Source organism: Nicotiana tomentosiformis, chromosome 3 (genome assembly GCF_000390325.3).
Source record: "Nicotiana tomentosiformis chromosome 3, ASM39032v3, whole genome shotgun sequence".
Classification (NCBI taxonomy): Eukaryota; Viridiplantae; Streptophyta; class Magnoliopsida; order Solanales; family Solanaceae; genus Nicotiana; species Nicotiana tomentosiformis.
The window spans coordinates 72,339,235-72,355,447 of NC_090814.1; the positions used below are offsets into that span (position 1 = coordinate 72,339,235).

At 34.7% G+C, this 16,213-nt stretch overlaps 2 protein-coding genes across 2 annotated transcripts; both read right to left on the reverse strand.

Moving 5' to 3' along the window:
- Positions 1-4,956: 4,956 nt before the first annotated feature.
- LOC104118472 (hexose carrier protein HEX6-like) lies at positions 4,957-8,385 on the reverse strand. The gene is made up of 3 exons (XM_009629706.4): positions 7,155-8,385; positions 6,737-7,059; positions 4,957-6,399 (listed from the first exon to the last, which is right to left on the reverse strand). The coding sequence occupies exons 1-3, from the start codon at positions 7,285-7,287 to the stop codon at positions 5,329-5,331; spliced, it is 1,527 nt and encodes a 508-aa protein (XP_009628001.1). The 5' UTR covers positions 7,288-8,385; the 3' UTR covers positions 4,957-5,328.
- A 940-nt stretch (positions 8,386-9,325) lies between these two features.
- On the reverse strand, positions 9,326-12,534 carry LOC104103507 (hexose carrier protein HEX6-like). The gene is made up of 3 exons (XM_070197110.1): positions 12,275-12,534; positions 11,770-12,092; positions 9,326-10,787 (listed from the first exon to the last, which is right to left on the reverse strand). The coding sequence occupies exons 1-3, from the start codon at positions 12,405-12,407 to the stop codon at positions 9,714-9,716; spliced, it is 1,530 nt and encodes a 509-aa protein (XP_070053211.1). The 5' UTR covers positions 12,408-12,534; the 3' UTR covers positions 9,326-9,713.
- Positions 12,535-16,213: the final 3,679 nt, after the last annotated feature.

Below are 16,213 nucleotides of genomic sequence, written 5' to 3' on the forward strand. Positions count from 1 at the left end.
GCTAATGCTACAAGGTATAACTGTGATGACCCAAAATATCATCTTTAAATTCAATAATTAATTATGTGTTCTAAGACCTCGAAAAGTACTATTTATAATTTCTCGACTTGCGTGCGCAATCCGTAAAATTTTTCAGAAAGGTTTTATGTGAAAAATAGATTAAAATGTGAATTAGAGCTTTAAAACTCAACTGAGTCGACTTTGGTCAACATTTTGAGCAAACGGACTCGGATCAGTATTTTGATAATTCTGGTAGGTCCATATCATGATTTGGGACTTGGGCGTATGCCCAAAATCAAATTCCGAGGCCCCTAGTCCGAGATATGGAGTTTTGATGAAAAATTAAAAGTTTAAGTTCAAATAGTGACCGGATGTCGAATTATATGCAAACGACCCTGGAATAGAATTTTGATGATTCCAACAGCTCCGTATGGTGATTTTGGACTTAGGAACGTGATCGTAATTTTATTTGGAAGTCCGTAGTGAAATTAGGCTTGAAATGACTAAAATAGGAATTTAAAGTTTGGAAGTTTGACCGAGGAGTTGACTTTTTGATATCGGGGTCGGAATTCAGTTCCAAAAGTTTTTACAGCTCCGTTATGCCATTTATGACTTGTGTGCAAAATTTGAGGTCAATCGAACTTGATTTGATAGGTTACATCGAATGTAGAAGTTGGAAATTCTTAAGTTTCATTAAGCTTGAATTGGGGGTGTGATTTGTGATTTTAGCATTGTTTGATGTGATTTGAGGTTTCAAATAAGTTCATATAATATTTTAGAACTTGTTGATGTATTGGGTTGAGGTCTCGAGGGCCTCGGGTGAGTTTCGGATGGTTAACGGATCGGATCAAAAGTGGGACTTAGCTGCTGCAATTTTTCTGCTGAAAATGCTATTAAAATCGGGCTCCCTGACCAAGTGTCAAAATCGGGCTCCAACCGAGGTACAAATCGGGCTCCAACCGAGGTACAAAATCGGGCTCCATGACCGAGCTCCATGATCGAGCTCTAGGATCGAAGGCAGGCTGGACAGATCTGTAAGTTATAAAAATAGGGGACTTCATCCCATTTGCCATTTTTGACGAATTGGAGCTTGAGAAGAGGCGATTTTGATATATTTTCAAGGAAAAACATTGGGGTAAGTGATTATAACTCGAATTTGATCAATATACACGAATATATCATTGTTTTCACTATTTAAGTAGTGTTTTGAGATAGAAATTTGGAAATATTTTAGAAAGATCATGGAAATGAATTTTTGAGATTTCGATGTCGATTCGGAGTCGGATTTGAGTGAAACTAGTATGGTTGGACTCGTAATTGAATGGGTTGTAGGATTTTGTAAGTTTCGTCGGATTCCGAGACGTGGGCCTCACGTGCAATATTTGAGCTAATTTCGAATTTTATCGAGAAATATAGTGTTTTCTTATGAAATTGATTCCTATAATTTTTGTTGACTGTATCGAATTAATTATGACTAGATACGAGTCGATCGGAGTCGGAAAATCGAGGAAAAAGCATAATACTTGGTTAAATTGGAGCAAGTCGAGGTAAGTGACTTGTCTAACCTTTTGTGGAGGAAATTTTCCCTAGGATTGGTATTGATATGATTATTGAAATGTGTTGAAAGTCATGTACACGAGGTGACGAGTGTGTACACTGGCTAAATATGAAAGATTATATTTTTAAATTGTGTAGATCACTGTTGCGCATTTATTAAATTATTTTATCTTGTTATATTCTTCATCATTGATCTGAGATATATACTTTAAATTTGTTTGACCTTTTCATGCTAATTGTTTTACCTGTTTAGTTGAAACTTGGTTTCTTTTATTCTGTGCATTATTTGAAGGTTGATTTTCTTTAAATTAAATATTATTAATATGAAGTATTTGACATTTTTAAATTTGATATTGAAGCAACGTATTAAAGATTTTAAAATATTATTTTCCTGAATTATCTATTCCTGAATATTTTTATAAGAATCTTGTACTCATTATGATAGAGTCGTGAGCTTTTTATTGTAAAAAAATATTATTGATGATTTATTTTGGTATGAGCCGTGAGCTCTTTATTATGGAAAAATATTGTTGAATTATTTTGGCAAGTTAAATTATTTGAGCACCTGAGGTGCAAATTGTGATATATTGTGATATTGATACGCATGCGGTGGTATAAGGTCTGAGTATTGAAATGCATGCGGTGAGATAAGGGTGGCTTGATACACGTGGCTAGTAGGGGGAACTACTAGAAGTCATGTGGTGTGATAAGAATGGCTAAAACGCGGGATGCTATTTCTGAAAAATATTTTCTTTAAAATAAATTATGAAGGCTCCCGCGGTGAGATAAGGAAATGAAATATTGTGAATTTATTTATGATTTGGGACTACGAGGCGGTATCTCGGGAGTGCCCTTGTTGATATAGATTTATGGCCGCAGTTGCCTTTGATTATTATTGTGATTTTCTTAAAGTTGAAAAGAATTCTGTTTTATTTCCACGATATATTTATTTGCCATTATTTGGTGTAATTAAATGTGACATAATACTTGATTCATTTTCATTGTCATTTTATCTTATTATATTGTTTAAATATTTTACCATGCCATTATTTATTTTCCAGTAGAGCCTGACCTGACCTCGTCACTACTCTACCGAGGTTAGGCTTGGCACTTACTAGGTACTGATGTGGTGTACTCATACTACGCTTCTGCATATCTTTTTGTGTAGATCCAAGTACATCTTATCAGACCAGGCATCAGTAAACTAGTTGTACGAGGAGACTTCGAGGTATATCTGCCAGCGTCCGCAGACTCCGGAGTCCCCTTCTATCTTACTATGTTATCTTCCTTATTTGCTTTAGACTCTGATGTATAGAGATATAGATAATAAATTCTTAGAAGCTTGTGACTTATTTCTACCGGGTTTTGAGAGTTGAAATTGTTTGAATTATAGTTTATTTATTTCAGATATTTATTATTATTCCGCATTGATGGGCTTACCTAGTCATAGAGACTAGGTGCCATCACAACATCCTACGGAGGGAATTTGGGGGCGTGACAATAACATAGCATTTTCTGTTAATTTACTAGCAAGATATAGATCTTCTCCTACACGGAGATATTGGAACAGGATTAAACATATATTGTGATATTTAAAAGGAACTCTTGATATGAGTTTATTTTATTCTAACAAAGGTAGTGCAGATCTTGTTGGTTATGCAGATGCATGTTATTTATCTGATCCACATAAAGCTCGATCTCAAACCGGGTACGTGTTTACATATGGAGGTACTGTCATATCATGGCGCTCCACAAAGCAATCTATTGTTGCTACTTCTTCAAATCATGCCGAGATAATAGCTATTCATGAAACACGTAGGGAATGTGTATGGTTGAGATCAGTGATTCATTTTATTCAAGGAAAATATGGTTTGGAATGTGATAAAAGATCCACAATTTTATACGAAGATGATGCAAATCAAGAAGCCATATTAGCCTTTTGTTATTTAGCTCGCCAATTATCTTCAGAAAAATGGTGACATTGATGTGCAACAAATCCTTTCAAGTGACAATCCGGCAGATTTATTCACTAAATCTTTGCCAACTTCTACTTTTGAGAAGATGGTATACAAGATTAAAATGCGGAGACTCAAATATTTAAAACAAGATTTTTATCAGGGGGAATAAAATACACGCTATACTCTTTTTTCCTTACTAAGGTTTTTCCCACATAATTTTCCTTATAAGGTTTTTAATGAGACAACTGGTTATGCGTATTACTAAATATGTGTACTGTTTTTCCTTCACTAGAATTTTTTTTTCACGGATTTTTTTTAGTAAGGTTTTAATGAGACACATTATCTTTTAATGAACATTCAAGGGGGAGTGTTATGAATATATTATATTATGGATGTTCATTTAGTACTCCGTTGTAAATAAGCTTCCTGAAGAAGCTTATCTATATAGGACTCCACCGTAAATATGTTTATCTATTTAGTACTCTATTGGAAATAAGCCCCCCTAAAGAAGCTTATCCTTTCAGTGCTCCGTTATGGATAAATATTACCCCCCAGTAGAAGATTATCCCTATCTGGTACAATGAGCTTATCATTTCGATACTCCGTTATGAATAAATATTACCCGTGGTAGAAGATTATCTATATCTGGTACAATAGCAGCTTATACAACAGCTTGCCGTAGCAGCTTACAAGCAGCTTCCTTTCTTCTATAAATATAGGAGATTTCAATTCATTATGTACGTCAGTTTGAAATTGAATAATATATCAGTTTCTCTCTATACTTGTCTTCACTTTACAGTCTTTATTTTATAACAGATTTTGATTACTTCTTTATATATTATTTTTTGAAGCACCTTAGTCTTTAACAAAAAATAGTTTCTACTGTCTTGTAGGAAAGAAAAACAAAATCATAAATAACTCACCCTCAAAGTAAACTCTTTAATTGTGACACCCTATGTCATCTCACGATAGTAAATCACAAGAAAAATATTGAGTATATAAATAAATAAGTCTTAAATATTAGTGATGCATTTTAAAATTGTACAAGTTTAGGCCTAAATCGGATAATACTAATAAACTGTACTGTTACATTTATTTCATAAATGAGATTACATCATTAAAAATATCGTTATCAGATTAACTTAACAAAGATTATGGAGTAACAACTATTCGTCTTTATCCATTCTCTCCCAAATGACTCTTGGCTCATCTTTTTAGATTCTTATTCATGAGCCTTACGTAAGATATGAGTGAGTCATATGACTAAAAGTAAGGTTGTTACGGTGCGACCAATATGTCATGGATTCGAACCGCGGAAATAATCTCTTATGAAAATGTTGGGAAGATGCTTTTCGGAAGATCACAAGTTAAATCCTGAAACTTCACATGCTTCAGATGTGCATCCTTGATGTTTTTCAAAAAAAAAAAAAAAAATCATTAGTTTTATTAAAGCCGTTGATTTTCACAAAAAATATACTACATCAAATTGCCCAAATTTCATGAGGGAAATAATAGGTGCCATTACTATTGAGTACATTAACAGAAAGCTACAAAAATCAAAGTGAAAAAGAGATAATTCCTCTAGACGACGAAGTATCAAAATTGTCATCTATTTCAATTACAAGCCAACTTACTTCATAGCCAACAAGAGTATCTTAAACTTGTATTATATTGGAAGGCCAATGAAAATTTATGTTGCTCGGACTCTTTAAAAATGTCACACCAAAAGTGCAGTATTTTTAAAGGATCGAACACGCACTCGGCAACCTTTTTGAAGAGTTCGAGCAACATAGGTAAAAATAGTTCAGTCTAGCTAAGTCTCACCCTTCTCGTAGTCTTGTTCATCACAAACAAATCTATTCCAAAACCAATGATCCCTCCAAATTTTTTCCATATTTTCAATTGGCAAATTCCTCGTCTCTGGCAATAACAAGTACACAAATGCAGTCATAATAGCAACCCATCCACCAAAGAAGAAGAAAATTCCAGATTTGAGGTGGCAGAGCATAACCAAGAAAGTCTGAGCAATAATGAAAGTGAAAATTAAACCAACAGCCACTGTTATACTTTGTGCTGCTGACCTTATTTCTAATGGAAAGATTTCACTTGGAACTAACCATCCTAAAGGACCCCAAGACAAGCTAAAACCAGCAACATAAATGCATATCAAGATCAAAACCAATAGACCATATCCTTTACTCAATGCTCCTTGATCTCCTAACTTAGCTGCCATTATTCCCCCTATCAACATTTGTGATATAAACATTGTGATTCCCCCGGAACTGAACATAGCTCTTCGCCCGACCTTGTCAACTATCAACAACGCTAAAAACGTCGCGCTGGTCCCTACCACCCCTGTCACTACAGCAGACAAAAGCGATGCACTTGCACCTAGGCCTATTGTTTGGAACAAAATTGGAGCGTAGAACGAGATCACATTGATTCCTGTCACTTGCTGAAAAAATGGTATTGCTATTGACATAACTAGTTGAGGCCTGTATTTACGTTTAATAATTTGCTTGAAAGGGTGCTTGACTGTTTTTGACTTGTCACTTGCTTTGATGAGATCATCTAGTTCTGTTTGGACATCGAGTGTACCTCTTACGCGTTGTAGAATCTGCTTAGCTTTTTGATGATCTTTGCCATGTTGAATTAGACTGTTTGCTGTTTCCGGGAGAAAAAGTGCTCCTACTGTTAGAAATGAGGCAGGAGCTGCAGCCATTGCCAAGGAAATTCTCCATCCCCAACCGCCTTTAATCTTTTCAACGCCGTAGTTAAGAAGGCTAGCTGATAGAACTCCAATTCCTACACAAAGTTGGAATGCAATATTGAAAGATCCTCTGTACTTGGGAGGTGCCATTTCTGAGAGGTATAAAGGGACTGCCTGCAGCCAAAAGACATCTGTTATGACGTTGGTAACATAAATGAATAAGTTGTGAAGTTATTCTCTCTATATTTTGTACTCTTTTTTATATAGCGGATTGTTTATCTCTGCCTGTGGATGTAGGTAAATTGGCCGAATCACATTAAATGTTTGTGTCTCTTTTGGTATATTTCTCTTTTGTTGTCTGATTTATAGTGTTGAAGGTATACTTTGTTAGCTTTTACATGACATCTGATTATTTCGATCATAACATAAGTCTGTCCAGAATATTGTTCAAATGAAAGCACACAGCTAATTACAATATATAGAAGGCACATTAATAGGAAAAAGTCTATACCTGGTTTGCAAAACCAACCCCGACTCCTAGCAGGACGCGGCCAAGTAATAGCATGTAGATATTGGTTGCTGCGCCTCCAAGGGCAGAACCGATGAGAAATGCTATTCCACCTATTAGAATTGATGGTCTACGGCCAAATGTCCGAGTGATAGGTGAAGCAAAGAAGGAGGCAATTAGGCCAGCAATGTACAGTGAGGAGGTGAAAGAAGTCAGTAGTTGGCTGTCAAATATACAGTAGTTGCTTATTTTGGAGACTTGTTTCATCTTATTATACACATCTGGAAAGAATTTCTTCAGAAATGGCTCCATAGAGATTACTCCACCTTAAAACACAATAGTAAGTAAGTAAGAACTTGACAGTTTGTCTTTGAATGGTGTTAACAGTTGTTTAAAAGTAAAAGTGAATATTGAAAAGAACCTGAAATTCCAATATCATAGCCAAAGATGATTCCTCCAGTAGCAGCAACCATTGATGATAACACCACAAACCATGTAATCCTGCCATTGTATTTGGCAGAATTCTCACTAGTTGGGACAATACCAACTGCCATTTCTTCTCGTCAAATTTAAATTCTATCTAGAGGAGATTAAGCGTGAAGATTGCGAGCTCAGACTTAGGAACCATGAATGTATAGGAGTTTAAGATAAGAAGAATTCCGTCATGACTGCTAATAAATCAACATCAGTACATAAATTACATAGGTCAATGGGTTGCAACTGGAAGGCGGTATCTACTCGTTGGACTTTACGGGCATATGACGATTAATGCTGAGTTGAATTAGTCATGCTCTTGACTTTCTTGTCTTGTTGTGATGCAATATGGATTCACTCCTTCCAGTAGTTTGGCTAGTATTGGCAAATAAGTTAATATAGTTCTGAAATTTCTCCCAAAATCTGTTCACCTCCTAGAAAGTGGCAAGTTATATGTTCTTTTCCTTTCCTTGTAATAAATGCAAAGAAGAAACCATCACAACTATATAGACTTGGACAACGCAGAAAAAAGAGATTACTCTTAACTTAATTTGTCCGTTTGCATGTTTTTATTAATACATCGGATTATCAATAAATTTTTTGAATTGTTAATGAAAATAATACCTACTGTCTCTCAGAATCAATGCGGACAAAACAAAATGAATGCAAATGATCCATATAGATGATAACAACTAGTTAGGATTAAGGTTTAGTTATTATATGCTAGATTATGAATAAAGAGCAGCTCAGTGTACAAAGCATTTTGTGTTCATGTAGGGTCTGGGGAAAGGCCGTACCCCAAAGGTGTGATGTAAACAGTTTACCCTAATGCAAATACCCATATACTATAGGTCACACGAACACAAATTTACCGTTGCTCCAAGGTTTCCCTTCGTACCCCATATTACAAATGAAGTGCAAGTTTGGTGGCCTTCTAGTTTTAGAGAACCCCACTTTTTCAAGGCGGTACATTCTTTATCTCAGGTAGTCAAGTACACAAACACTGTCATTACCCAGATCCAACCCCCATAAAACAAGAAAATTCCAGACTTGAAGTGGCAGAGCATAGCTAGAAATGATTGAGCTACAGAAAAAATGAAGAAAATCCTAGTGCTACAGTTATACTTTGTGAAGCTGACCTAGTCTCTAGTGGATAAATTTCACTTGGAATCAGCCATCCTAATGGAGCCCAAGACAGACAAAACCCCACAATTTAAATGCTAAATAACATCAAAACCAGTAAACTGTACCACTAGTTCAGACAACCATGGTCCATGATCCCTTAATTTAAGTAGCATTATTTCCTCAATCAACATTTATTTATGATACATGCATTTGAATTCTTCCAACTTGAGACAATAATATCCAGCCGACTCAGTCTAATAACAATGACGAGAGCAAGATTATATCAGCACCAACAACTCCAATAAACACTGCAGATATATATGAGTGATGCATTTCACCTAATCCAATTGTTCTTAAAGAATATAGGAGCATAGAAAGAGATCACTTTAATCCCTTAAACCTATTGGAAAATTGGGATTGCTATTGATATGACAAGTTGGGGTCTACGCTTCTTTTTTATGATATCGGTGTATTGACTCTTTTTTACAAAGTCACTTGCATTGATGAGGTCATTTAGTTCTGCTTTGACTTCTTCTGTTCGTCTGTACTTCCGCGCCAATAAAGCTCATTTCTTCAAAAATGATAGTATCAAACTAGGTATCTAATTCTTTATAAGGTCTGAATACAAAAGAGAAGCAAACGTAAGTGTTGATCCAAAGAGTCTGAGGCGGTTCCAATTATGCCACTTTAATAAAGGACTAGAAGCCAAAATATTTTCCCGTTTTGCATTTGTTTGATTTTGATTTGTTTTATTCCTTCATTTGTTTGAGGGAATAGACTTAAGATCAAAAACAGAAAGAAAGCGGGAAAGTTAAATGGAGTAGTAAAACCTAGGACATATTATTTAGTAGCCAGTTTGTTCGATTATGTCACCAAAACATACTTTGATTAGGTTTTGGTAGAATGAAAGATCAATATTTAGGTAGTCCTTAGTTGGGAGTTAGGGACCATATCCATATGTTAGAATTTAGATGACTAGGCAAGGACAAGAAATAGAGCATAAAATTGGTAAGTTTTTACCACAAATGATAAGGAAAATGTCTCTTACAAGTGCTTATACATCTCTAATTGATGGTTAAGTTACATTATAAAGATAAATCCTTAGCGACTCCTTGCTTGCGTCACTAATAAGTTATTTTCCTTGGCAACTTCTTTGATCGCCACTAAAAACGCCTTCCTTTTCGTGGCATAAAATTGTCACTGAAAATCTCATTTCTTGTAGTGAAATACGATTTCATTGTATCTCTTCTGCATGATGTCTAATTTAGAAAACCAATATACAGTTTCCAATAAGCATAATCATAAATTTCCAAATAGGAAAAGGAAGAGAGCAACACTTTTCTTTCAATTGATTCTACGGATGGGCTCATGATCACTAACTTTAAGTTGTTTCTTTGATGATAACCTCATTATTTTCTCCTACAATTCTCTTCCAAAACCAGTGTGCCCTCCACACCCTGTCCATTTTCTCAATAGGCAAATTCTTAGTCTCTGGCAAAAACCAGTAGACAAATGCAGTCATTATTGCCACCCAAGCTCCAAAAAAGAAGAAAATCCCAAACTTAAGATGGCACAACATGGCTAAAAATGTTTGACCAACCAAAAAAGTGAAGAGAAAGTTCACTGCTACTGTAATACTTTGTCCAGCTGATCTTATCTCTAATGGGAATATTTCACTTGGAATTAACCATCCTAATGGGCCCCATGACAAACCAAAACCAGCTACATAAATGCAAATCAACACCAATATCACAAATGCCCAAGCTTTACTCACTCCACCGTGATCCCCTAACTTAGCTCCCATTAATCCTCCTACTAACATTTGTGTAACAAACATTTGTATTCCTCCAAAAATTAGCAGCCCTCTTCGGCCAACTTTATCGACAATCAACATTGACATTGCAGTTGTAGCAATCCCAACAGCCCCTGTCACAACAGCAGACAAAAGAGCTGCACTTTCACCTAGTCCAATCGTTCGAAAAAGTATAGGAGCATAGAATGCAATGACATTAATTCCCGTCACTTGTTGGAAAAACGGTATTGCCACGGACATAACAAGTTGAGGCCTATATTTTCTTTGTAGAATGTTCTTAAAAGGGTGTTTGATAGTTTTTGAAGTTTCACTAGCTACAATAAGATCATCAAGTTCTGCTTGAACATCATCAGTGCCTCGGATTCTTTGTAGCATTCTTTTAACCTTTTCGCGATCATTGGTGCGTTGAATTAAGCTGTTCGGTGTTTCTGGGAGGAATAATGCGCCTAAAGTTAAAATGAATGCTGGAACTGCAGCCATAGCAAGGGACACTCTCCATCCCCAACCACCTTTAACCTTTTCAGTGCCATAATTTATAAGGTTTGCTATTAAAACTCCAATGCCTACACTTAGTTGAAAGCTATTGTTGATTCCTCCTCTGTACTTGGATGGTGCCATTTCTGAGAGATATAATGGTACAGCCTGCAAAATGGTAAAAACCAACTTAATCTTTAGATAGTTGATTGGGCTGTTTTAGTCCCAAAAAGGAATAATAAGAATAGTAAATTGGTCAAAAGGAAACTCTTTGAGATTGCATTTTGAGAACTTTCCCCTTTTTAACAAGGGTGAAACATGATTTATTAGTTGAGAAGTATTCCCGTTATTCCATATTATAGGAAGGTGTTTGACTGGATACCGAAAGAAAAGACTTTTCGTACCTACCAAAATACCCTCAAAACTTGTGCTCTTTAAACATGTGATCATTTCTATAGATATAAGTTGGCATTTGGACATAAGAATTGTGAAATTTCAGAAAAAAGTAAAAAAAAAAAAAATTAAATAAAAATGATATTTGAAAATTAGAGTTGTGTTTGGACATGAATATAATATGAAGCTATTTTTGAATTTTGGTGAGTGATTTGAAGTGAAAATTTTGAAAAACAGTTTTTTGTAGTTTTTCAAATTTCCGAAATTCAACTTCAAGTGAAATTTGAAAATCTTATATCCAAAAACTGATTTCGAAAAGAAGTGAAAATTTTTCGAATAAAAGTGAATTTGTTTTATGGCTAAACGGGGCCAAGAGTATGTTATTATTAGTACACTGGGAAAATATGTTTATTTAGGGGCGGAGCTAGAAGCCGGCATACGAGTTCGGCCGAACCTAGTAGCTTTTGTCCAAATTCTATATTTGTATTAAGAAATTTACTAAATATGTATAAAATTAAATTTCTGATATTGCTACCCTAGAATTTAGAACTCATAAAGTTCAAATCGTGGCTCCGCCTGTATATATATATATATATATATATATATATATATATATATATATATATATATATATATATATATATATATATTATTAGCACAATGAGAAATTACATTTTACTAAAACGTCAAATATTTTGACATAAATTCAGCTTGCCCAAACGACTAATTTTTTGGACCCCATGTAGTAATTTGTTACCTGATTTGCAAAACCAACACCAACACCTAGTAAAACTCTGCCAAATATAAGCATATAGACATTAAAAGCAGCTCCACCAAGGGCTGCACCAGCTAGGAAATTAGCTCCTCCAAGAAGGATTGAGGCCTTACGACCAAATGTTTTGGTGACTGATGAAGCAATAAAAGTAGCAAAAAAACCAGCTACGTAAAGGGAAGATGTGAATGATGTCAACAATTGGCTGTCAAATTTGCAGTAATTGCTAACTTCTTTGTCTTCTTTCATCTTTGTGTACACATCATGGAAAAACTTCTTTAGAAAAGGTTCCATGGATGTTACTCCACCTTCACATTTTCAAAGCTACTGTTAGTAAAATAAAATAGATTATGTAAAGCAATTGATTCATAGTACCAAAGGAAATAGCAGCTACATCTTGTGTTGTACTTTTTTTTTCCTTTGGACAATTGAAACTTTTACAAGGTGTGTTTTAAGATTGTATAACTTAGGAAAATGCAGAAAATCAAACCTGAAATTCCAATATCATATCCAAAAATTACACCTCCCATAGCAGCCATCATACAAGCTAATATTACAAAAGATGTCAGCTTGCCATTGTACTGCCCATCCTCATTTGCTACTACTGCTAATCCCCCTGCCATAGTTTCTTTTGAGCTTTAAATTCTTTTTTCTTCTTCTTTTTTGCTAAAGGGAGTTAAAGGGGTAGGGAGATACAAACCTAGGACAAAAAAAGGGAAGAGTTTTAGCAGTCCAACTTGACTGCTAGAGATCAATATCAAATTTGGTCCACCCATGTGTGTCACTGAGTTGAATATTCAAGTGTTCCTTGTCTAGTTTGTTTTCTTGTTGCCTTCACTATCAAGAATCGGCATTTGGCGTAATCAAAATGATTGGTCAAGTAAATAATTTTGTGTCATTTGTAATTCCAGCATTATTGGTGCAAAGGGATCTCTGGTAGTCGAGACATGCTGAGAGAAAGGGCAAAAATGACATAGTAAGAACTTGAATAATTCATAAGCCAGCCTCTTCTTGTTTGTAAATGTTAACTCGCATCGGATGTATATCCAGCCCCCGGCTCCTTCCCAGAATAAAAGGAAAATTGATTTCATGGATCTTGGCTTTTAATTTGTTTTTCAAAATGTTCTCGTATTGTGTTAGCAAACACATCTGACATTAAAATTTTAAAAAATATTACTACTCTTTTAGTGGGCGTTTGGACATAAGAATTGCAAAATTCCCAAAAAAACGTGAAAAAAAAATTCAATTGAAAATGGTATTTGAAAATTAGAGTTGTGTTTGGACATGAATATAATTTTGGGGTCTTTTTGAAGTTTTGTGAGTAATTTGAGTGAAAATCTTAAAAAACAGTTTTTTGGAATTTTTCAAAATTTCGAAAAATTCCAAAATGCATGTGAAAATTAGTAATTTTATAAACAAAAGATGATTTCGGGATAAAAGTAAAAAATTTCTTATGTCCAAACGGGCTCTTAGTCCTTAAAAAGGCGCGGGGGGGGGGGGGGGGGGGAGGGACGAGGAAAGAGGACTAGCTTCATAGTGTTTGAAAGTAACTAAAGAGCGCTCTCAGTTACGGGGGATAACCAAACAATTGATTTCTTCTGTCATCTATTAGCTTCTTTATTAGAAGGACTAAAACCAAAGAGCACTCTCAAATACATTTGCTAATAGCCCAACAAATATATTTCTTTGGTCCAAACCCACAAAAATTGATTTCTTCTTTTCTGGGACTAAAAGTGAAAGGTGGTCCATCCCGTTCGTTCCTAAATACTACCTTAGGCCTGCGATATTATTGGGCCAACGTTTTGCCATTGCCATCTCTTTATACCATACCCCTTGTCCAATTATTGGAGAAGGAATTCAACTTAAATCTTGGGCTTCATTTGTATTACTGGATATACTATATATATTCTAGTTTCGGTGAGTCGTCTAACTTGATCCACTATAAAATTTTAACTTCGTACGTTTACACTCGTGAAAATAGCACGTGCTGGTCAATTTTCAGATTGATAATTAAAAAATAATTGGTATTTGCAAAGTCATTAAAAAATAGTCACTATTTTGCTGAAGCATAAAAGTTCTAGTATAATATGCTAGATTATGAAGCTCCTGCATACAAACTTCCAGCATATTATGTTGGAACTCCATCACATTATGAAATTCCAGCACATTATGCTGGAATCTCATACGTGAAAAATTTCGAACTCCAACTTATTATGCTGGAATTTTTCTGTATTTTTAAGGGTGTTTTGTTCAAATTTTATCTTTACATAAAAAAGTGACTAAATTTTAATTACTTTTAAAATTATGGCTATTTTTCAATCACCAATTGTAAATTTGGTTATTTCTAATTTCCCCTTGCACTCATCTGCATTGAGCCTCAACGTTGTTTAACTTCTTGGACAGCGGCATATATACTTGGACTTAAATTTCTACATTTTCTCTGTGGACATCCGTAATAAAGTGGACTTGTTTATCATATCAAAGGAAAAAAGAGAAGGAAAATTAACAGTCATTGAAGGTGTCAAAGAGGAATTAAAGTAGACTTCATTCTACGTCATTTAAATACAAGGTTTCACCTTTTTTTCTCACATGGCGTTTGATATTCATATTGAGGTTCCGATTAATTTGGATTCATGCCATATAAGGCCCATAAAAAAGTGTTTTCTATTGAGTTTTTTTTCCCTTCTCATGATTCAAACCCGAAACTTTTAGATAAAGATTGAATAATAATATTCATTCCACCACAATCCTTGGTCGTCAAAGTTCTCCCCTCCTTCACGTGCCCTTTCCTCATCATTCACGGGGCCATCCAACTCCAAAAGAAACTTTTCGAGAAGTGCTATAGAAAAATACTATGACAAAAATTAATATTCGATTCTAATAAAGTTCTTAGTAAATTTTCTATGTTGCTAACATTCAAGAGTGATTATGCTTTCTTTTTCCTCCAAAAATTCCCCTGCAGTCATTTGTCTTTTTTGAGAAGGAAAAATAATAATGTATCTATCTTTCATAAAATCATTACGGGGTCTAACAAATTTTCAAAATATGTACCTTTCAGAAATAATGGAAACCACATTTTCCTGCTTCCTATCATTTTCTTATTCCATCACTAGATACTAATACGATCTTGGTGGCAACTATATAGTAGCAAAATATGTCAATCAAAATGTTATGTCACATGAATGATAGATCTCCTTTTTCAATTATATTTGGTTTCTCGGTAAAGAAAATAATCAAGGCAAGATTAAATTGCTATAGCCTCATAGTTAGTTACGATAAAAATAGAGTAAGACTTAAGTTTTTGAAAGAAGAATATCCGCATTCTAAAATTGGGGCATGATCTTGAAACACAAAAACAGAAATATTATTAAGAATATGTTATATACTTAAATACATCATTGAAGCAACTACTTTGGAGGTTTACTTCAAAAAGACTTGGTCGTGGTAAGAAATACTTAATAAAATATAAACACTAAAGCACTAAGAGAGAGAAAAGAACTTTTATGAGAAAAAAGGATTAATATTGTATAACCGCTATCAAAATAACAACCGAAAATATGTATATTTTGTATATATATACTTGTGTATGTTGTATAAAAAAATATAAATTTTATATATTTTTACGACTATCAAATAAAAATAACTTGGCCACATGGCTAAAAGTGATATTTGCCCAAAAAAAGAAGGTGGGGAGGGGCTGGAATTTAGGCCTTTATGTAGAGTACAACCGTTTAATGATCATTGCTTTGGAACTTAGACTTAAAAAAAAAACGTACACACTTGATGTTTATATCAAATTACAAAGCTCAAATAATTTAAAATGTATTATTTCCTTAATGAACAGTTTAGACCATAAAGAACAAACCATCAATGGACAGTGTCATTCCTTTCATGGTACGGCAAATTAATTAGCAGGCCTCCACTTGACAAATTTTCAAGAGAATTTCGATAACAATGGAGTGTATAGATGGAAATAAATTTACCCGAAAAATCGGGATACGTTGAATTTAGGTGTGATTCTAAGGATACGTAAATTCCTTATGATACAAAAATGACAATACCAGTATTTTACTATAAAATGGGAATAATCAAATAGGAAGGCTCAATGAGCAACATGAACTCTTACTGTATCTTGGGGAAGATGAGTCTATTGCAGTCTATGCCCCTTTTTATAATAGAGGGTCACTATTTTATCTATAACAATATAATAAAATAATGCATATAGTGGAGGACCCATGATGGTTTGTCTCTTCCTTGATTCCTGCCAAGATTCTCTCCCTTAGTGCGGTTATGATGACTTTTGTCGGCGAGCTCGGCACTGGCTCGAGCTTGGTGTTAGGTCGAACCCCCGGTCTTGGTCCAAGCCCGTTCTGCCTTGGGCATCGATATTCGGGGCCTGTGTCGATCGGAGTTGTCTCGTAGTTCGATT